This window comes from Oscarella lobularis, chromosome 10 (genome assembly GCF_947507565.1).
Source record: "Oscarella lobularis chromosome 10, ooOscLobu1.1, whole genome shotgun sequence".
Taxonomy (NCBI): domain Eukaryota; kingdom Metazoa; phylum Porifera; class Homoscleromorpha; order Homosclerophorida; family Oscarellidae; genus Oscarella; species Oscarella lobularis.
In genome coordinates, this window is record NC_089184.1 from 2,262,645 (window position 1) to 2,286,527 (window position 23,883).

General features: G+C 45.3%; 1 protein-coding gene, 1 long non-coding RNA gene and 1 pseudogene across 2 annotated transcripts; 1 reads left to right on the forward strand and 2 right to left on the reverse strand.

Annotated features, from left to right (window-relative positions):
• Nucleotides 1-1,402: 1,402 nt before the first annotated feature.
• On the forward strand, nt 1,403-3,025 carry LOC136192246 (tigger transposable element-derived protein 6-like). Its single transcript, XM_065980781.1, has one exon. It carries the CDS (start codon nt 1,403-1,405, stop codon nt 3,023-3,025), a length of 1,623 nt encoding a protein of 540 aa, XP_065836853.1.
• Nucleotides 3,026-15,637: 12,612 nt separating this feature from the next.
• On the reverse strand, nt 15,638-16,221 carry LOC136192248 (uncharacterized; annotated as a pseudogene).
• Nucleotides 16,222-19,912: 3,691 nt separating this feature from the next.
• LOC136191931 (uncharacterized) lies at nt 19,913-21,326 on the reverse strand. The gene is made up of 3 exons (XR_010671034.1): nt 20,229-21,326; nt 20,036-20,174; nt 19,913-19,974 (listed from the first exon to the last, which is right to left on the reverse strand). It is a non-coding gene; the product is annotated as an uncharacterized lncRNA (long non-coding RNA).
• Between the last annotated feature and the right edge of the window lie 2,557 nt (nt 21,327-23,883).

The window sequence follows — 23,883 nt, forward strand, 5'->3', positions numbered from 1 at the left end:
AGCGTCACTTCTCTGCCTTGCAGATGGATAGATCCAGGTTCGGGAGCAATGAGTGGCATAGCGATCGCAAGAGATCTGCCGTTTGGCGGAGTTCCTTCTGCAACTGCTTGGAAAGGAAGAACTGCAGATCCTTCCGATCTCGAAAAAGCAATTAAGGCAGAGGGATTGGAATAGTCATGGACGGCGCACAGGCAAATCAACAGAGAGAACACTGCTGATCAGGCTAAGCCATGTTCCTATCCAGAATTGCCTGATCCGTTTAGTTATCTAAGGTCTTTAGCTAACAGAATTAGCATTGAGAAATTGACTGTCAAAGATTTAGTGTTTTCGCTCTCACTCAGTCATCAACAACGCGAGTTTCTCCAGAAAGCTACAGCCAATCAGGCCTCTGTTGTTCATTGGCATTCTGCAAGATCATGGCGCATAACGTCTAGCAACATTGGGTTGATTTGCCGACGTCGCACTGGACCTGTGCCACCGTCTGTCCTTAGTGCGGTGCTCGAAGAGCGTGACCTCTCTCGTGTGCCTGCAATTCAGTACGGTCGAGAAACAGAGGAGGAAGCGGTCCGCGAGTACTTGAAAAGAATGCCATCGTCTTCATTTTCGAAATGTGGCTTCTTTGTCCAACTGATGAGCCCTATGTCGGAGCGTCTCCAGACGGTCTGGTGACCGTTGAAAACTGTGAAACAGGTTGTTTGGAAATCAAATGCACATTTGCTCATCAGTATCATACCATACCTGAAGCTTGTGAAGAATCTGCCTTTTTTCTAGAAAAAACATCCACTGGTATACAATTGAAAAGACGTCACCCCTACTACAGTGGAACCTGTCCTAACGGCCACCTTGTTAGGGCGGCCACCTGTTTATTACGACCACTTGCATCAAGTCCCGGCGAATCGTAGTACAATTTATTCAGAAACTCTCTCGGTATAGCGACCACCTGGTTATTGCGGTAATGCGGCCACACCAAAATTTTTCACTGTGTATTTTTCACCTCTGCATAGCGACCAATAGCACCAATATTACTTAGTTTTAGACAATAACAATTCTTTTAGTCTTTTAATGTGAGATTTCTTCCCTGAGAAGCGATACATGCATGGAACCTCAAGGCCATGTCCGACTCCCCTGTTGACCCGCGGTCCAGTAACTTCGCACTCTACAGAACTGCTTTCTCGTGCTAGAAAGTAGGCAGTTACACGACTAATCCCGCGTGGCACGTGTCCAACGATTTCGTCTCCTTTTCTTACTGCCACAGCATGCAGATCGTGGTGATTTTCAGGCTCCCTTTGCACAAACAGAGTTTCTCCGATAATCGGGGCCCAGTTGGTTTGATAGACATGATGCCCTCGGACGTAGGAGTGATATGCAAAGGCGTCCATGATTTCCGCATGCGCACTCAAACATGGAAGCACGAGGCCAAGGACGTCGAGCACGCGTCGAATTGACCCTGAAAGAAAAAGTTTCCGTGCTTGAATATGCCAAGCACCATCCAGATCACGGTTCGCGACAAATAGCTAAAGCTTTCGACTGCGGGAAAACACAGATTCAGAGCATCTTGAAAAGCAGAGACGCTATTGTAAAGGATTTTCAAGAATGCTGTCCTTCTTCGCGTAAACGAAAGCGTGAGAGCGCCCTAAACGACGCTGTCTACAATTGGTTCTCGTTAGCGAGACAGAGGGGAGTTCCGGTGACTGGGCCGATGTTACAAAACGAGGCGCTGAAAATCGCAGTTGCTATGGGTGAATCCGAGTTCAAAGCCTCTAATGGATGGTTGGAAAACTTCAAAAAGCGCCGCGGAATTGCTCAGTTTACAATCAGCGGAGAAGCAGCATCTGTTCCTGATGAATTAGTAGATTCTTGGAAAGAAAGACTCTCAGAACTTCTCCTCGGCTGTGACGACACCGAAGTTTGGAATGTAGACGAGACCGCCTGCTTTTTTAGAGCTCTTCCAAACAAGACACTGGGACAGAAAAAACAGAAGTGCAGTGGAGGAAAACAATCAAAGGAGAGGATTACGGTCGTTCATTTTGCTAGTGCCGCAGGTGAAAAGTTGCCACCTGTAATAATTGGACGATCCGAGAAGCCACGATGTTTCAAAAGCGTTCGAGACATTCGTAGACCGTGCGGAATTCCCTATTACTCGAACAGCAAGGCATGGATGACACGAGACATTTGGAAAAAAATGCTTACAGCTTGGAATGCAGAATTGGAAAGATGTGGAAAGAAAGTCGTTCTTCTCGCTGACAACGCTCCCACCCATGATCCTTCTCTAAAGCTGTCCAATGTCACAATTATCTTTCTCCCAAAAAATGCAACATCCAGAGTTCAGCCTTTAGATGCTGGGATAATAAAAAATTTCAAGGTTATGTATCGTCGTCTCCTTCTTCAGCACGTTCTTGCTCTAATCGACCAAACAACTCTTTCTGCCTCCGAAATCGCCAAGAGTGTAGACCTTTTGACAGCTATTAGATTCGTGAAGAGAGCTTGGAATGACGTCCAAAGAAGTACCATAAGGAATTGCTTTAGAAGCAGTGGAGCAATTCCTAAACAGGAGGAAGACGTCGATCCATTTGAAGGTTTGGAGGATGACGCAGAAAATGATGAATCAGAGTTGCAAGGCCTAATTGACAAAATTAGTCCGGAAATCGTTTCAGGCGCTGAATATGCTGCTTTTGATGATGACGTTGAAACATGCTACACGATCGAGGGAGACGACTGGAAAGAAAAGTTGCGTGTCGCGGCAATTGAAAATCTCGCGAAAAGATCTACTTTGCAAGAAAAGGAAGTAGTTAGCGATGCTGAGGAAGAAGAAGAGGACGATGAAACCGAACGGTCGCAGATTGATTCATGGGGCCACGCTTTATTTGTTGCAATGAATCTACAGATGTTTGCTAATGAAAGAAAGAATGAAGAGGTTTCTGAAGCTGCGTTTGAGCTTTCAACAAGAATTAAAGAAGCTAAATTGAAGTCAATCGTATCTACGAAGCAAGCAAAAATCGATCAGTACTTTCAGAAAAATGACTAGAACTACTGCTGTACTACTTTGCTTTCTTCTGCACTAATAGTACTAGTTCTTGTCGAAAAAAATTTTTTTTGTTATAGAGACCACCTGAATATTACGGCCAGTAAAGTCACGTCCCATGGGTGGCCGGATTAAACAGGTTCCACTGTATTACCAAGTCATGGGACAGCTTGGGGTGACGCGTTTGAAATGGAGCCATTTCGTTGTGTTCACCAAAAAGATATGCACATCGAGAAGATTATATTTGACGAACAATTGTGGCAAGAAACGCGTGTAAAGCTGTGTAGTTACTACAATGATGTTGTAGGACATCATCTTCTATAGAATCTAATAGGCGAATGACAGATGTGAGGTGTACATTACATAGTGGCTAGTATTATAAGTCTCGATTTTTTCCAATCAGTCTGTCTTGCAGATTTGTAAGGCCCGCGGCGACTACTAGAATGTCGTCTAGCATCCCAAGTCGTTGCTTGTTAGCCTGAGTTTTGTTTAGTATTAGGAATTCTCGTAATCTGCCAAAGGCTCGCTCGACATGTATTCGACCTGATGCCAATAGACGACTTTGGATTGCTCGCTCTGACGTTAACTGACTCTGCCCCTGAATGAAAGATGGTATGGATAAAAGAGCTCTTTTTTCGGCAAACAGATCGGCGACTTTGAAACCTCGATCAGCGAGTATTCTTTGTCAGGGTCTTACGCTCTCAAATATCCTGGAAAGTTTAACAGTGCGTCTGTCTGACAGACTTCCGGCAAATCCTTTGGAAAAAAAGATAAACGTACCTGTCCACAAACTAACGGCTGCAAGGTATTTAATGGTAGTGTGACTCTTGTATTGTGAGTACACAGCTTTTTGAACAGGGAGAGAATGCGGCCGCTCAATAAAAATTTCGATGCAGTCGATTGCAGCAACGCAATTGGGAAAATGCCGGAGCACATCACTGTCCTGCCCGCCAAAGGTGCTCGATGGCCATTGGAGAACACCTTCAAACTGAGCAGAGAGGAATGGTAGCCAGGCATTGATTATCGCCGATACTGACTGCTGCGAAATTTCAAAACGAAAGGCCAGATCTTGCTCTAATAATCCCAAGCGAAGTCGCACAAGCACCAAAGAATTCTTCTATCAGCGGAAGCTGTCTTCTGGGAGCTTCACCGTCACCGCTGAAGTAGCAGTGATCATGACCAATGTCCTTTGGCAGCCTGATGCCCGATGGCTGTTTGCCAGTTAACCGTATAGTGCGAGCAAACGGCTCCAGCCACTCCCACGTTATCAAAAAAATTGACCTTGACTTAAATCCGGTGTAAAATTTGAAATCTGCTTCGGATATGGTGCCAGATCGGAACGAACGATTCAACAGAAGCTGCTTCGCCATTACGAGTTCGCGACGTAGGAAATCCACCTCTCTCGCCCAAGCATGCTCCGTCTCAAGTTCCATTACTTCATCAGGCGAACGAGTCTCAGCTTCAAGACCACCGACCAATTCCCCGGTTCACTCGGTTGGCTCACTTGTTGCCTCACTCGTAAAGCCCTTTTCTTGGCACGTCTGTCGGGAAATGCAATTCGTCTCGTACTGACGATGAGAGAAGGCAACAGGAAGGGAAAGCTTGTTCTTTGACGCTAGATTTTTGTAATGCAAATTGCATAAATACGACTCCTTTCCAGGTTTCCAGTCTCGCCCACGTTCATCCTTGCGTCCAATGCGCTTTACGACGATGCTCCTTACCTCAGGCGGCATTCGATCAATTTTGTGAAGAACTAAAATTTATTTTGACTCCAGACAGTCGGTCTTCCTAAAGTCTGGACAGCGGCAAATTCTCTTGCCGCTGACTGGGGACACTGGGCAGCGTCCTTTTCGATTTGAGCACCCGTAGGCGCAACACTGGCGTCGACTAGGCACATCAACTGCAGACCCGTGTGACATAGCTCGAGTTTAATATCAAAAATACCAAGCGCAGGTTAAATTGGCTAAAATCGAACAATAGCGTACTTATATGTGACTTTGTCCGTCCGCAGGTCAAGCTCATTCGTCGACAATCGGCTGTCTTGGGGCATTGGAGGACTTTTTGTGCGACCACGCCCCCTTTTGGGAACAGTAGCTGCTGCCTTTTCGGGCGTATATCTGCTAAAGGAAACAGAGAAGGAACCAAAGCAAACCACCTGACGGTGCGCGATAAGGTCTTCGTACCGTAGAATAGCTTGGAACTTTACACGCTGCTTCCTATGCTGGATATCGGACGGTAAAGTAAGGGATCGAAAAGGGGGCCTTCCCAGGTATTCACCAACGAGTACTGCGCAAGCGCTGGATTACAATCAGGCCTGGTATCCTCTATTTAGAAAACGCGGCGGTAACGCCTCCGTCGAAGCCCAGACATCTTTTTTGAGCCTACTATCTTTTCAACGGCTCAGACAAAGGTGTACTTACAGGAGAGTATGCGAAGTCGATGACCGAGCAGCGGGGGCCTGCAAAAGGTAACAGAAGGGAAGTAATGCAACTCCATTACTTTAACGCGAGTTACACGGGAAACTATACAAAACTTTCTAGCACGTGCGCATTTAATTAAGTCGAATAAGATCAATTTCGACTACGCTCCATTGCCTTTTCCTCGCAACCCCATTACATCGACGACTTGGGGGCAAAGTATCCGAGGTGGACGTTCGTTTGCCCCGGCGCGAAAAAGACGATGATCGAAACTATTGAAGAAGCATTAAGTCTTACGCGTTCGCAAGTGTTACCGCGGTGCCTCGTTTTTGATCACCCGGCAAAAAATCATGAAGGCGAGGCGAGGCGCAAGAGAGTTTCCGCTGTTTCGGGTGGCTTCACCTGCAGCGAGATGCGCCTTGGATAAATAAAGTCGGCCTAAACCGACGTTCCACCGGATCCCCACAACTGCCGATCGTTTTTTTGCGATTAAACAAAACTTTATACTGAGAATTGAATGCAATGCATTAGATATGAAGAATTTTAGCGATGCCACAATAAAGGAGCGATAAGCAGGCAGGCGTCGGTTGTAGTGAAGGACGTGTACTATCCGGTAGCGCAAGCATAGACAGTTACTACTTACCCTAATGCTACGCTTCCGGCGTCATGACAATTGTTCACGCCTCCGAATTCATGTATTGTTTCATCCGTGTTAAAGTTTCATACACCGCGTTGATTCCTATGATATGGCTCGTGCAGTGTGAGCGCACGGGCATCAACCTTTGATCGGCTACGTTGAATTACAGTAAAACCTGTGTTAGCGACCACTCCTATATAGCGACCACCTGTCTATTACGACCACTTTCTTTGGGACGGATCGTTCGTAGTGTAAAGTACCTTGCATATAGCGACCACCTGCCTTCTGCGACCAGCGACCACCTTTCTCTACACGTTCTTGCGCAATTTGCACTGTCTACAGCGACCACGTAAAGCGCAAACGCGTATCAGGGCATTAAACCTGACAACAAAGAGCCTACAAAGTGCCTAAAATGCCTCCCACGGACTTTTTTTCACGTGCCAGGTTCGCGGCATTCGTCTAAATGAACATTGCGATGGCGTTGAAGACGGCTCGCCGGTGCAACTTATCAGGTACCGTAGGAATCGGCACGATCAGAACGCAATAGCGGCCCTGTACACCGGATATCGCTTGGGGCACATTGAGCGAGAGGTTGCGTCAGTCATCGCACCATATTTAGATCGAGCTCAAATTATTATGACCGGGTAAACTAGCATGCCCATTTATACTTCAATAATGCCAATGGTACCCTATTGTTTTAGGCAAATGATGGGCGTACCGTACTCTTGCCATCCTCAGGGGTCCAGGAGCTGGCACTTTCGTGTGCATGACGTGAGGGCACACGTGTCCTCGTGCAGTCTTACCCTCAGGGAGATGCACACTCTATGCTTTTCACTCGAAGACGTAGGAGTAATCGTGTGGAGAAGATTCTCACAACCTGGCTCTGACAATGACGAAAGCAACACTTCCATAGAATATTAGCATGTTTTCCATGATATTCTGAGTACCGAAATGCAAGTTAGCGCAATCTGCCTTAGCGTTAATTCAACTGTCAGGGCGACACTCCCTAACCTTCCTATCTTCCTACGTCCGTATTTGCGCGTCGTCGAATCGATTTCGAGTACAGTATGTCCGCGAAGAAACGAAAATCGTTGTCGCTAAGCGACCGCATGAGAGTTCTGGAAAGAGCGACAAATGGGCGGTCTGCTCGCCAGATCGCGAAGGAGATTGACGTTGGCAAGACTCAAATCCAAGGGATTGTAAAGCGGAAAGAAGAGATCCTTAGAGACTATTCATCAGGGGCCTCTCAAGGTCAAAAACGACGGAAGCTATCTAAGACCGGCAACGAGCTAATTAACTCATTAACTCTTGAATGGTTTGTAAAAGCTCGGTCTAAAAATATACCTATTTCCTGGCCTCTTCTTCAAAAAAAAGCATTGATGATTGCAAGCGAATTGAAAAATGATAAATTTAAAGCTTCCAACGGATGGTTAGAGTTGTTTCGAAAACGAAACAACATTTCGTTTCCCGCACTTTCAGGAGAGTCTGATTCTGTAAACAAAGAGACAGTAGCAGATTGGGAAACCAGAATTGAAAAAATTTGCGAAGGATACTCTCCGGAGAACATCTTCAATTTAGACGAGACTGGGCTATTTTTCAGAGCCCTTCCAAGCAAATCTTAAGTTCTCAGAGGTGACAGCTGCAAAGGAGGAAAAAAATCCAAGGGTCGCCTTACGGTTGTGTTATGCTGTTCGTGGGCGGGCGAGAAAATGCAACCGCTGGTTATTGGCAAGGCAAAGTCTCCCAGGTGCTTTAAAGGCATTAACGTCTCAGACCTGTCTCTAACGTGGAGATGGAATCGAAAAGCCTGGATGACGTCTACTATATTTCAGGAGTGGCTCCTTGGAATTGACCGCTTACTTGGAATGAGAAACAGAAAAATTTTATTGTTTGCCGATAATGCTTCGTGCCACTTGCCCCCGGAACTCGTCAACATCAAACTACAGTTTTTGCCGCCCAACACAACGTCTCTTACGCAGCCTCTAGATCAAGGAATTATTTAAAACATGAAGGTTTTTTACTGAAAAAAATTCCTTTATCACGTCGTGTCAAAAATCGACGAAATGTCGTCGGCAGCCGAGGTTAGCTCAAGCGTAAACGTTCTGCAAGCCATCTCGTGGATAACCCAAACTTGGAGAAGCGTCAAGGAAAGTACAATTACGGCATGCTTTGCTAAGTCCGGTTTCATTCACTGCCATCAATTTGATGATGTTGAATTACAGCTACCCGACGCTGCGGAAGAGTTGGAAGTCTGTCCAGAAGATCCAGAAGAATTTGTCACCATGGACGATAATCTAGCCACTTACGAAACCACGGATGATTCGTGAGAGCAGAAATTGTTGGAAAAAGCCAGAAAATCACTTGATCAGGTCGCCTTTGTTGACTCTGACTGCGAAAGTGACGACGTTGAGATAGAAGATGAGATAGAAGAGTCTCAAAGAAGTTTGAGTGCATTTCACGTCAAGTCCTACCGTCAAGCTTCAGAGAGCCTGCGTGAAATTCAGGAATTCTGTCTTCGACAAAACGACGGTGAGCTTTACTCTCATTTCACATCTGCGTAGACGGTAATCGACTGTCGTCTTGTGCAAGCTGCACAAAGCGCTCGCCAATCTACTATTCTTGATTTCTTTTTGTAAAACAATTCAAAATCGTGGTGTTAGCTTACGTACGTAAATGCTCTTGTTTTTAAGACAACGATAGCTTACCTAAGTCAGTGTTAAGTAATGAGAAAACTGTCTTTGAGAAGGCATGTACTGTCATGTACTTTACCAAACGTGCGCTAACCTATTTAGGGCCAGGATGTAAAACGCCCACTCGTCTACAGCGACCACCTGTCTATAACAACCACTTTTTGGGGGAACCGCAGGTGGTCGTTATAGACAGGTTTTACTGTACCACGAAAGAAGACAACCTTTCCTTCGAATGCTTCGATAAAATGCCGTTTTATCGATTTTTCAAGGCGTATCGAAGACCTTAGCGCGCGCTGGTGAACACCCCCCCCCCCCCCCCCCCCCCCCCCGAGTGTATACTCTTCCGATGTTGGGTGCCTTCTTGAAAAATGTCGTACGATTGTTATAAAAGATTGCTTTGCCTTTTTAGAGGTTCCCAGGTTTTTTTGCTCTTGTTCAATATGAAGTATTGAGGGACATCGACGTAGAGTACAGTAGTTGACAAACAAAATCGAAGTCAGAGGTTGAAGGGTCTGACGAACGGTAATAGCGGCAAAGCTTGAAAAAAGCCGTGAGCGTCGTTTCCAGCGGTGTTTGTGCGACAGTGTCTGCTGTTCGCGCCGTAAAAAGAACTCTCTCTCCGTTAGGTAAGTGAATTTGTAGTGGCATAACAGAAGGAAAGCGATCGTGAATATGTAAACCAAATATACGCCAGCAAGGTTCGCTGCAGCTGACATAGCGTGCAGCTCTTTGAAATATTTTTATTTCATCTCCGGTGTTTGGTTCAATTTCAAAAGCGGCAAGATCCTCTCCTTTGTTGACGTACTTTATGACAGATTCAACGCTGCTGCACATCTCGACATTGATGTGGCATTGGTAACGTCGTAAAAGATACGGGGAGTACGGAAAAATCCCACTATTGTCGGTTACCACGTCCTTCCATCGTATTTTCTTTGTGACAGATATTCCGCCATCTTCGGGAGATCTTCTGCGATATCTGGGGGATATCCGTCAACGCCGGTGTCGGTTTCGATTTTAAATTTGAGAGTTTTCGTTCAGTATCCATTTTACATGCATGGGGAAGAGGGATTTATGTCTCCGCAGGGACCGTGGCACACGTTTTTGAGAACAATGGTGTGCAGTTCGGGGTCAACAGTCGGATCCGGAAATTCTGCCGAAATAGCATGGTCGATCACTGAGCCGCGAATTTGATGGGAAACTGTCTAAAGACTATTTTATAAATTAAAACTTGTTTTAAGACGATTCTAAAAATTGTCCTGATTTTAAAAAATGTCTAAAGAAATTTAAAAATTGTCTCTAGGCGAATCTGAAAATTCTCTCAAGACAATTCTAAAAGTTCTCCCAAGACAACTCTAAAAATGCTGCAAAGACTATTTTAAAATTTATCCTGTTACCTTCATTTTGACGCGCAACATCGCAATAAAAAGATGTGTGTTTCCTCGAGACCTTGCACTTTTTCCTTCAACGATTCTCGTTTGCGCATCTCGAGACCTTGCACATTTTCCTTCAACGATTCTTGTTTGCGCATCTCGCTCTCTAATTGCTCCTATACGAAATAAGAATATCAAAAAATTGTAAAAAAATTCACATTTTGTGCACTGTTTGCCTTGCCGTCTTGCACGATTCTGCTTTGCCCATTCGCTTAGCTTGTTTTCTCGAGTATCAGATCATCGCACTATAAGAATTTGTCTTACCTCGATCACCTGCACTTGTTTCTTTCATGATTCTGTTTTGCGCATTCCCTGTATTTTTTCGCTAAGATCTCTAATACGAAATAAGAATATCAGGACATTGCAATAAATAATTAGTGTTTTCCTTATTTCGTAGAGTTTTTTGCCGTTACGTACCATTCCGTCTTTTTTCGGCTTCGCCTCGGAGCTGTTGGTCCAATGAAAGTTCTTTTATAAAACTAGAATAATATTACGTCGTCTGCCAACAACAATGTTAAGTTACCTGAATATCGAATGCAAATCTTGTCTAGTAGTTGACTTGGTTTTGCGCATCTTGTTCTCGTCGTCGTTTAGCTAAAAGTTTGTTTTATACTTGAGGAGAATAATAAAACTTCCAATGAAAAAAAGCAACTTTATGCTACCATATTAAATTTCCGATAAATCTTTAGTGAGTTTTATGACTGCACTTTCCGTGGAGTTGCAGTACTGCCTTTAAAATTTAGGTGCTTCTATACAAAACAAGAATAATATAACGTTGCAAGAAAAAAATAACGGGAAACAACGATACGTGGGAGGATCTAAGGCGCCGGTATGAGGGGTCGTGTACACGCCAAACTTATGTACGTAACCGTTTGTCTTTGGCCAGCCTAACATTTTACTGACGCGCTGTCCTTTCTTGAGGAGATTTTTCGGCGTTGACTATCTACAGGGATGCTATCATTGCTAGGGTGAGACGAGCAGGAAGAGGACCTTGCTGCACGCACAACAAATTGCTACAACTACGCTTACTCGCACAAAATTTTTTTGTCTACGTAGCAAAATTATACTATAATTACTTAGCTCTCTGGCTAAAACTAGCTTGCCAGAAGCTCATACATGTATAATAACTAGGACATTGAGACCCCATCTGAGACATAGTGAGATCCGTATGGAGACTTACTGAGACCTCTTCTGAGACCTACCTGTTTTGCCTCTACTGAGACATGCTGAAACGCCGTTTTGAGATATGCTGTTTAGTTTTTCATTACGTATTTCGTCTGAAATATGCAGAAACGGAAGTACACAAAGCAATATGTCACAAAGCAAAATACGTAATGGCTGCGTATAAGAGTTTAGCATTTGCTCGTTGCTTCTTTTTGCTTAGTTGTAGGCTTTTTGGCGAATCCAGATTGGCATGCCGAGCAGAAGAATTGCCGCGAAATTGTTTTTTTCATTATCTTCTCATGTGTCATGAAACCAGTCCTGACACCTGTCGCAGTCCCGCATTCGCTTAGAAAATCTCTTGCCCTTCGAATTTTACTCGAGAGTTGTCGAGGAAAAGGTACAAAACCCCATCCCTTAGGCATTTTGCAAGGTGCGGACGCAATGCGTCCTAGCCGTATATGACCTTATCCGTGTCGTTTCCAAATGCGGCATCTGTGAGAAGAGCTATCGCAAAGGACCGCAGTCGCTTCCGCCGTCTTGATGTTGTACTTCGCGTATTTGTAACTTTTTCGAATCAGTCTTGTAGAGTGAAGCAAGATGATTCTGCAGTGTACTTGACAAGGTTCCAGTTAATAGGCTGTTGTACAGCATTATATTACCGCAGCTGTCGCTTGATGTCGCTACCCAATGGACGATCCCAACATTCAATATCTGCAGGTTGTTCTCCCTCGTTACTTTGAATCGCCACGCAGTTTCATAATTGGTAAGCTGTAATCCTTCCATTTATCGTCGAATTGCTTTGAAAGAACTTGAGCGTCGTTAATCATTTTATTATGAAGCGACATTGTCGGTCTTTGAACGTACATTGGAACAATTACTTTCTTGCATAAAGTAGCACATTTTTAATACTTAATAACACAATAGTCCAAATCCGTCAACCTTGTCAAGTCGTCGTCAACCAATTCATTAATAAAAAGCGATTATATTTTCTTTGTCCTCATTGTAATTGACATCTCTTTAGACCTCGTTGGTTTTTGGGCAGAAGACGAATCAAAAGATTGCCTCAAATCATCGAAATCCTTCCCAGCAATGCTCCTTTTATGGCCGTCATGTTTGATCCGACAAGCCATCACGATTTTGGCGATGAAGACATGCGTCAATACAAACAGCAGAACTACAATTTTTTTTCCAAATTAGCCTCTAATTCGAAGGCAAGTAAGACTGCTGTAAAACGTACAAAAATGCTAATAAAGTACATTTTTCATTGACATTAGACTTTGCACGTATGAAACTGGCCGGAAACGATCATCTAATGTCTAAAAGAAAAATGCGCATCAAACACTTTTACTCGGCATACTTACTGTATAGAGGGGTTTCACGCACGTAAGCAAATATGCTACTCCCCCGTGCCAGTAGACATCCGGGGGATTCAGCATGACTGTACTGTTGTAAAACAGGGAATGTTGAAGGGGTATCGAGCAGCTAGCCTCGCGTGCGCCAGGTCCTTCTCTGCTCCCGGATAAACCCGAGAAGGATAAGGGCCTGGTACTTGAGTTCACGTGATCAGCCCCCTTTTGGCGGCAGCGGTCGGTCATGTGGCGGATAACATACTGCCGATGCCACCTCCGTAATTAAATGTAATTGCTTAACTGCTTGCCTGCATGCCAGTGGTCAATACGTAACGACATTATCCAACCTCTAACCGGCTAATTGGTGCCAAACGTCCCGTCGCTAATCATTATTTTTCGTGCTCGTTCCTTCCGAATGAATCCTCAAAAAGGCCTCTGGGCCGATCGCTGTGCGTGGTGGGTACTTTTTGAATTCCAGCAGAGAGACTTGCCGCTGCCGGTCGTCATCCTCACACCGACGTCTACACCATCTGCTACGGATCTGATGGCTTCAAGCTGTCCTGGCCTGAATGTCTCCAACTTGAAAACAGATTGGAGTATTGTCTGTGCCCTTTCAGCGACGGACAATGCAGGTTCGGCACGCGAAGAAGTCATGATTAGCGACGGGACGTTTGGCACCAATTAGCCAGTTAGAGGTTCGACAATGTCGTTACGTATTGACCACTGGCATGCAGGCAAGCAGTTAAGCAATTACTTTCAATTACGGAGGTGACATCGGCAGTATGTTATCCGCCACATGACCGACCGCTGCCCCAAAAAGGGGGCTGATCACGTGAACTCAAGTACCAGGCCCTTCTCCTTCTCTGGTTTATCCGGGAGCAGAGGAGAAGGGCCTGGCGCACGCGAGGCTATCGAGCAGCCATCTCGGATATGCGTTGCCAAGAACGTTATGACCAGATGTTGACGCTAATCGGCGGCGAGGATCCTTACGAGTTGCCGCAATCCGCCTGGATTGATGACGTCGACGCTTGGCCGGCAATCACGTATATCCACATTGGGATGTATTTGGTGTACTCGCCGAGTCCCTACACAAGCGAGGCTCTAATGAAATACAAGAGCCTCGATTGCTATCAGCGATTCGTCCGCTGGTTGGGTCAATGGCGTCGTTTTTCGTGTAGGCGCGACAGACGATGTCTGCGTTGTCACGGCTAAGGTATATTAGGGTCTTGTCGTCGAAACAACTGCAACTAGATACGGAATAGGTTAAGCATTTGCAGCGAATGTCAGAGAAGCCTTTGCAACCTTGGATTTCAGCGGAAACTTCGGGCAAAATTGTAGCCGTTCACTGAAACTGTATGGCCGGGATGGGAGAGGCTTGCTCACACGTGGTGTCGCTGCCTTGGGCGATAGAAGCGGGCTGTCGACTGCGAGAATCATTGACGGTGACCCAGAAGAAGGCACACTGGGTTTTGCCACCTGTTTTGGGGGAAGTGCCTTACGCTAGAATCCGCGATATCAAATTTATTGGAAAGAAGGGCTCGGCATTAGCTAGGCAAAGTCACTCGTGTAATGAAGAGAGAAGCGCCCCATCAGCATTATCCACTCCCAGTGAACGTTTTTGCAGCACTATAACGATCTCCTTGGAAAGGAAAAGGTCGTTCTTTGATGCACTGGCAGGCTGCAGCACGAAACCGGCTGTTCTTGCACTCAAACAAGAGTATCACGAACTGTTTATTCCGGAATCAATGCAACCGAACTTGCCAAGTCGTCTGACCAATCTGTATGACGTAAAGCTTCTCAGCGCATCATATGTGGAACTGCTTGCGGCAGCCGAGACTGTACGTATTGACGTGTCGAAGGAAAAATGTTTGGCGGAGGAAGAGAATACTCGAGAGCAGTAAAAATCTCGTGTGTGGTACCGTATAAGGAGCGGTCGTGTTTCAGCTTCAAAGTTGAAGGCAGTATGCTGCACGGACATCGCTACTCCAGCCCTGTCAGTGATTAGCTCTGTCTGTCATCCCAAACTGAAGCGTTTTCAAACATCGGCTACGGCATGGGGATGCAAGCATAAAGAAGAAGGAAGACAGGCATATATCCATCAATGCAGTCTCGCGCACGAGAACCATAACGTCAAAGATTGCGGGCTATTCAGTCGTCCGGAGCTCCCATTTCTCACTGCTACACCTGACAGAGTAGTTTCATGTACATGCTGTGAAGAGGGCGTTCTGGAAGTAAAAGTAAGTTAACATTTTTTGACCCATTTAAATATACTTCTGCATTTTTACTGTACAGTGTCCATTTTGCAATCGCAATCAAAGCATATCTGAAGCAGCCCCAGATAAGTCGTTCTGCCAGCAGGCACTAGATGGTGGACAGATTCGACTCAAAAGGAATCACAGTTACTACTACCGGGTTTCGATCATTGAACTTCAATTACACGACTCATGTTATTGTTTGTGTAGGTTTAGTGTAGATTTAGTGCCAAATCTTTTTGTAACCAGCGAGTATATTGCGCCTTCGTCCTGTGGACAAAGGACGACCTACATATAGAAAGGATATATCCCGATGAAGAGTTCTGGCACGAATGCGTCGAAAAGGCTGAGAAGTTCTTCAAACAAGCTGTTCTGCCAAAGGTAATAGGCAAATGGTTCACAAGAATCGCGCAGCCTTCAGCAGACGAAGTATCTGCCGATTTGTCAGTCAGCTCTGATCTTATGTGCTACTGCCGTAAGCCGGATGATGGAATACTATCGCTCCGGTGCGACAACGACCACTGCAAATATCAATGGTTTCACCTCCACTGTTTGAAGCTCCCGGCTACTCCCAAGTCTAAGAAGTGGTACTGCCCGGATTGCCAAAAAGAACGAAAGAAAGTTCTCCTAAGTAGATCTTGGCGTTAATTAATGAGAATTGTATTGACAAGGCCTGTCATTCTCTGGGTACGACAGAATTACAAAGATTTACAAAGCCGCAGCAAACTCTAACTGTTCTATCTAGCATAGGTAAGTCACCGTATACCTCCATGGCAGCATCGATAGGAAGCGTTTCACTGAGAATTAAAAATTTTTGCCTAACGACTCCGATGACTCTTTCCAAATGAATCCTGACGTTGGCAATGCGACGAGTTTGTTCGACTTCAATTCCTGTGAGCTGCTTTTGTCCCCGAGTCCATGATAGGGTTGTGACACGAACACAGTATGGTCCGACTGACTGTTTAATTTCAAACCCTCTGTCAGCAAGCACAGCGTCCCAAGAAAGTAGATTGTCCAATATCGAGCTATTTTAGAGCTATTTTCGGTGAGTCTCTTGTCACTTACTCGACTACCCCATCCCTGTGATAAATAACTAACTGTTCCTTGTGGGGTTATGCCAATTAAATACTTCACTGTGTTGTGGTGTTAATAGGAACTAAACGTTTGGGCTCTGGCATGCAAATTGGTAGGCCTCTCGAGAAACACCTCAAAGCAGTCGATGATCACGACACAAGAGAGGCAGTGCTTCACAAAGTCCATCGGCATAGTTGCTCTCAGAAAGTCCCTGTCGGGCCATACTATGACAACCGCGAGTGCTGTATAAAGGACATTGATGGTATCGACGGGTATTCGATGGATTGTGCTTCTGCTCACAGCAAATCGGAATGAAAGAACTTCCAGTCTTAGTCCCAACCTCAGCCTCATCAAAGTCATCAGCAGTTGCTGAAATGACGTGACAGTTCGGCAGTTGCGGAGATCTGGCTGTATATACTGTAATAAAATATTGAGTAGTTCCCATGTTGGCAGGCCCGTGTGGAACAATACTTTTCGATCATCGCCCTCGAAAGCAGATTTGCTGAAGGAAGACGTTGACAGGCACGTTCCGTTTCAGATAAGTGCACCTTGTTCTCTTCAAGCTCCTAATGAAGGGAATCAATGACTCTCTAAAACAAATCCGTCCGGCAGCCGGTCCCAAGGTCTTCCTCACAATGTATCTCGCCTTGGTCAACCGATGACGACTCCTCTTCACTCATATCTAGCTTTGTACGCTTTGCCCGTCGGTTCTGCGTCCTTTCATGGCGTCGCGTGTCGGGTGACCCGAATCATGGCGTCGCGTATCGGGTGACCCGAAAGTCCGTGAGGTATCGTACCCGAGCTTTCTCGTGGGAACCCAGTCGGGATTTCCAGTATCGGGAGAGTTGTCCGGTAATAAAGTGATCGCTACAGACCCGTACGTGTCTGTGAGAAGCCGGTTTGATGTCCGAACGATGAATGGCATTTAGCTACTTCCGCCGACGCTCCCCGCTCAATCTGGCCATTTCCCCACCACGGTGAGTCAGAACTGTAGGCAGACAAAAAATCGTTTCGTTTTGTTTCTGTTGGACCGATTCCCGCCGCCAACAAACGCACACAAGTGCACCATTCCGGCGAGACAGTAACGAAGAGTTTCCACTGGCACGTGAATTAATTATCTAAGCTCCGCCTACTGAAACGCTTCTATACTGCCCTCACGGAGTTTCATACGGATTCAGCAGGCTGAATGATGTCGAATCGCAAAAAACGGTCTTCACAATGCTTGATACTCATGCCCTAAACAGGTATTCATGCACTCGGTTGGTTCTAATCCTATACAGTACGACATGTACTCATTGCTTCAGGTCGGAAAATAACCGTGTTGACATCGCCTCTGGTGGCAACTTCTATAAGGAAAGCGACTGCGAACACTCCAGTCATTTCCGTTCTGCTGCTGCTGAACGGGTAGCACATGCAAGTTAAAAGAAAACTCGTGCGTTCTGTAGATGGATGATAATTGGTTTTGAAGGGTTGAATCTAATGATCTGCTAAACAAGCTGTTGTCGAGAAATATGTTACCCTCCTAACAATGCATGCGGCTGACGTTCAAGATTTGTATGTTGTTTTTCCGGACGACGCGGTATTGCAACGATTCGCCTAATGTCGTTGCCTGAAATCCGTCAAGATTTAGAAATTGTTTGTCCAATATTTCAAGGCTTTCATTCATAACGTCGTCATTTAGCCACATGCTTCGGCGAGTCACATATTCTGGCTGATCTTGAGGAGGCTCGACGATGATGGGCGACGAAGAAGAAGATAATGGCGCCGGTGAAGTTGCTGCTGTATTCGGTGTTGTACGTTGTACTGGCGTTGTAGGCTGCACTGTTTTCACCGGGGTTGAATGCATGGGAGACGAAACGGGTAATACCTACATGATGAACATCAACAAAATTGTAGTTAAAGCCTACGCTGGTTTGATCATTTGTACCTCCTTGGAAGTAAGCGCTGTTGCAGCACCTGCAGAAGTTAGAGAAGAATAAGTACGAAATCAGGTATGTGAATGTAATCTTATCCTCAGACCAAGTGACATAAGATTGTACAATGCGGCGGAGGTCTTCCGTCTACGAGCATGTCCTTTTTGCCAACTCTCGCCTGTCCTGGCTGGGATTTTCAAAAGAAAAATCGGTTGGCCACCAATCTGGTTTGTTGGCCTCAACGCCCCATCCAGGCTTTCCTTTACCTATAATGTAATAAAGAATTTCATTACGCAGAACTATGTGATTGAAATGTAAACACATATTATTAGTAATAACAACTCTGCCGCAGACATAAACAAGGCAAACCTGTAGTCATTTTGACCAATCAGAGCTTTGAGTTCATGAAGACTTTTTAACTCCGGATTTAGAGCTGCACGTCGTATTGCGTCTCTTTTGTCAACTATTGGCGCCGTTTTCATAGCTTCGGAAATTTCGTCTTCACACGAATTCACCGCCTTCTTCACTATTGCGGCCACAGCTGCGTCTCCATGTACAATTAGGTCCGTTCCCTTTCTGAAGTATACGGCAGCTGCTAGTTGGCCTCTTGCCTAGAAATAGATACATGAATCGCCCTTTCTGTTATTGGCAAAGAGAATTTTAAACGATCGAGGTACATACCACACTCGACCGTCCATAGTATCTATGGTCCTTGCATGCATATGTGTGCATGTCCTCCCCATTACCTTCTTATACTCGTCCATCACTGCCTTCATTATTCGCTCGAGTCGTCTCAACCTGTCTGCCTTCGTCCCGGGCATAGCCTTTCGAAAAGTTTTGTTCTCGCGGTAGTATGGAGGTACATGCGCACTACCGACGACATATCAATTGATAGCTACTGTACATATTATTATGACTCATTCGTTTCGTTTTCGTGTTGAAAATAACGACGAATGCGCAGTTCGCACAGATTGAAAAGCAGCGGACGACAGCGTTTCGTTTTCCGGTGCGTCAAAAAGTCGACCAACAATTGCTGTCGATATAGACGCAGAAACGAATCGCGATGACACAGTAGCAGTATGTTTCCAACAAAACAGCTCTTAACGGTCACGTTCTGCAGCTGTTACCTGCGAAGGGTCCCCGAAACGAGGAAAATCACACGAGACAGTGCACGTGCATGCTAAAGTGAGTTTTCATTTACAGAATTTGCAGTTGAAAACGTTGACTAACAGTACCCATACCAATTCAGATTCCTTCTTCAGACAAACTCGTATTGCAATGTTGATGAATGGAAGAAGTATCTATTTTAGGTCACAAGCGACAGCAAATTTATTTCCCTATCTGTGAGCATAGATGTAAGAGAAGGAGGATTGGAAACTCCCCATCACGTGATCAATTACTTAAAGCAAAGGTCGTTACGGGATGGGTATGGGTTGTAATGTACCATTTACTTTTCTTTCGAACCCTTTAAGGTGGCAGGGTGGGAAAAATCGGTCAAAATCTTCGAAAAAAATTTTCTACGTGAAACTATAGTTTATTCTATGGAGTAATGCCTTACCAGCTTTGAACACGTTCTAAGAAGAGGAACGTTCGCTGCAGTTAGTTTCCACGTACAACGTCATCTTTTAACGCGCGTTAGAAATATATTCTTTTCTTTATTTCTTCTCTTCCATACTATCTACTGCAGCGAAATACGGTATGTCAGTCACGAAAGGATGCGTTCTTTACGTATCTTCTTTATTTTGGGAACGCCAACCCTTTTCGCGTCGAAAGCAACGAGAATTTCTCGAAGAGTAACGGCGACAACCGGACGCTGAAGTAGGCTTGTCTAATTAGTGTCATAAAAATGTTTTAGGTAAACCTCGCTTGTCGTTGCGCCTCTTCTGCCCGGATCAGGCGCCGCTTGAACGTCGGCGGGATATAGGCCTCGCACGATGGATTTTATTTCTTCGGGCCACGTATACGTCGGCCCGTTCGCTTCAAACGAGGTGCCCGCTACCTTTCTTTTGCCGGTTTCGGCTCCGTACTAGGTAGAAACAGATAGTGCTCCCTATTTATTAGCTAGCTCTGCTGTAAGGTAAACTCACCCACATAGCGATCTTTACCGCCATGTAAGCTCTTGCGCGACGCTCCTTTGCACTTTCCGCGCGACCCTTCCTTTTTTTCATTGACGCTACCGACAGCTTTGCTGTCAGCAGCGTCATTAGCTTATCCGGCATCACGTAGCTTCGAAGCACGGCTTGTTTACACAGAATATTTGGTTAGAGCTGGCTAACTTACCCCGCTTCTTGGCATGCTGCCTCAAAAGCGGCGAGGGTTTTGTTTGCAGCTGCAGCCATTGCGTTCGGAAACGATACTGCTCTTTGTGGTTTTTTTACTGGTAGTTTGTTATTAGTAATGTATCATTTATTGTCGCATACTTCCCTGGTCTCGGCGCGAAGTAGCTAGTCCGGGTTTCTTGCGTCGCGCGCACTGTACGTTCAGGTGCATTCACAGGTTTACGCGGGTATTTTGAAAAGAAGGTAGGTGATCTCTTCTGTTCTCTCCTGTTTTTTTCAGTACATGTAGTTTATCACAGCATTACTTTCGAGGGTTCCATGGCTCATTGGTCAGCGAAGAGGTCGTTTACTGGCGTCAGTCTATCTGCCAAGAACGTCGGTGGCCTTGCCAAAGCAAAAGCAGCGGAGGCAGACGAAATAAAGTGGATTCCTCGACCTGCAGCTTGGGAAGAGCGCGCGTCACTATCGGAGACATCGACGAAGCCCGAGGGTTTTCGGCTCATCGACTTGGAGCACCTCTTCGACGTCATTCAGTCAGCTTTCGTGTGCAAGCATTGTCTGAAGGGGCCGATTACGTTTGGAGAGAAGGCGGAAGCACGAAAAGGATGGTGCAATTCTCTGCGCTTCTACTGCAAAAGCTGCCGAACGACGACGGAATTTTACACATCGAGAAGAACTGAGGAGCAAGGTCAGGGCCAGAGTTATGAAGTCAATCGAAGAGCATGTGTTGCGGCGTCTCTGGCTGGCTCAAGGTAAGAATGGTGCAAACGTGCACAAGCGGTGATCCGTAACACCTACGAATTTTGCTCCGACAAGATAGGGACGAAAGTGCGCCATTTTCCGTTTCACAGCAAACAGCTCCTTTTCCGTTGCGCCAAAATTGCACTCCGCTGGATAGAGCTCTTTACTAGCATAAGCGATGGGTCGAACCACGTCGTCAATAACTTGGGTGAGAACAGCACCGAGCCCTATATCACTGGCGTCGGTATTGAGGCGAAACGGAGTGTTGAAACAAGGGAATGCCAGAACAGGAGCAGACGTAAGCTTTGTCTTAAAGGGGAAGTCTCATGGGTTCCACTTCCTCCATCGCATGAAAGATCTTATCAAAATAAAGCGTTCTGTACGGCGATTAGCCGCTTTGGTACCTTTTTGAGCGTGCTGCGAGTTGTCGAAGTAGAGGTTGTGTCAGGATGGGCCTCGCCCCTACTATGCAGTGACGTCAGTGGTTCTTAGTGCGCACGCTATTCTGCCGAATAATGTCGTCAATTGAGCCTTACAGCTTCGAACCGCGGCATGAAAGACCCGATTCTCAATACAGTGACGATTTTCTCCCTTCTATTTTGGATCAGAGCAGCGTCAGTAGCGTAACCGACATTAATACGGTTGATCGTCTTTCGTTTAGGGCGTGGTGCACTTGCTACCGGTGCCACATTATGCCGTCTGAGCGAGAGTGCCGTTGTTGTCGAGAGGAAAACGCACTTGACTGGAAGATGTATGGTCTGCAGTGCATTACAGACCATAAAAATTTCGAAGCAGTCTGTCTCAACGTCGACGTTCTGAGGAAAGCTGTTGTGAGCATGAACGACGTCAGAAGAGGCGACATTACGGAGCCTTTGTCTAACAGGTATGCAGCGGTGTAACACTAGTCAACCCTACTGACTCTTCTTAGACTACTAAGGCTAACTGCGTATCGACAGTTTACGTATTGGGTCCACGAACGACTTGGACGAGGAGTCCGAATTTGCCTCCCATCGTGTGTTGTAGTCGTTATAAGAAGGAAGTTTCTGGAAGAAAGTGGCCAATACGTCGGCTTTCAATGAGTGATTTTGACTGTTGGACCCTCAAACAGTCATTGACGATCGACCAATTACTTTTCGTCCAATATGCCCTCATCTGCTGAACGACGACTTCTGTAATCTTGATACGTCGCCAGTGGACTAGTCAAAGTCGGGCTAAGTTTCACCTTATCTCTGCTTTCTTGAGGTGTGATAGTAGAAGAAAAGGTCAGACTTTAGGCCTTTTCCCAAATTGTGGCATGCCACAGGCCACCCGTTTTGAAAGGCTTTCAGCGAGCAATCCTTACCAAGATTTTCGTGCATGACACTGAAAAAGCATTCGACGTCATCGGTAGAGCTAGACCGAGGATTTCAGGGCCACAATCGGCGTTTAGGCGACGTCGGAACTCTGTGCTTTTGATCTTACAGTTGACAGCAATAAGATTTTCTCTACTGAATTCAAGGACGTTTGTCCAAAGTCTAGAATTTTCTTATGAAGCGAACAATGTGGCGCACTTTTCATACCCATTCACTTTTAAAGTTGAAAAGTCGCCAAGGCATTAAAATATGGCTTCATGTCCAGAATAATCTGTTCTTATCATTCCCCTTTAAAGAATGAGGCATCGTGGAATATTCCTCTAATAAGCTGATTTCAAAGGTGAATTGAATGCTTTTGTTAAACTGTTCAGCTGTGACAGGAAATCATTCCCTTCTTCTTTTGTACGTGTTCTGATCATGAAAATGTCATGTATGTATTGCTTACCATAAATGCGGTTTTTCGGTTATGTTTACATGAGTTCTTTTTCAAATCTGCCTATAGAACAATGGATCTCTTTTTAATTGTCAATTTATCTCTTGGTTTTTCATTTTTTCTTTGTTCTTTGTGGCTGGCAATTGTCCACCGAATGAGCAAAAGTTCAGTAAAGTATGATTTGCTTACTTTCTGCAGACCAGCAGCAAGAACTTCCTGACAAAGTGATTAGCAAAACGTCGTATAACAGTGAACAACTCAAACAACTAACTGTCGATGGCAAAGGCGTATTATGACAGAAGATTAATAAGTAATTTACGAGCACGTTGTATCTCTTATTACCGAAAACCGAGGCGGTGGCAACGGAAAAAAATAATTTAATTATTTGGCATTGCATTAGGAAAAATGCATTCAAAAAGAAAAATCGCCTTACCCACAGCAAGCAGCGGAATTGCAGACAAAACTTCTTCCAAACGGTCGCACAGTTCACTCTGTATTCCAATCGAAACAGTACTTCGATTTCAATTTTAATGACGGATTGTCACAAATGAGCAAGCTGACCGACGTTAGAGTTGCAGAAGAAAAGGCGAGAGACAGACGCTTCTGAGTTAAACTTTTTATATATCAAGATTTTTTCTTTCTTGATTTTGCTGCAGAGCGTTTTCGAGACAGTGTGGCCAAAGTTGGTGGAGAAAGACCTTTTCTATTTCAAATTTTCATGCGCCACACCTTTTCGGGCATTCTTCTAAATCGGTCGTCGCCGAAAGAACTTCGCAACAAAATGTATTTAGAAAATTTTCCAACTTATCGAGTTTCAAAAATCAGCGATGGAGTAATGCTAGTTGGACCAAGCGGCAGCGGTAAGAACACGGCTGGGTCCGTGCTGTTTGTCGCACACCAGCGACTGGGAGTTGAAATTTCCTCCCACAATATCTATCCAAAGGTCGCATCAAGCATTGCCTCGCCATGACCATAAACAAAACACAAGGTCAAACTGTCAAAGTGACAGGGTGGCAGACACATAAAAATGTTTTACAGACGAAAAATTTTACTTCGGTTGCAGTCAAATGTCCAGGTCAAACGGAAATATTCATATCTGCGGTGACGACTATCAGAAAGTCCTCTGCTAA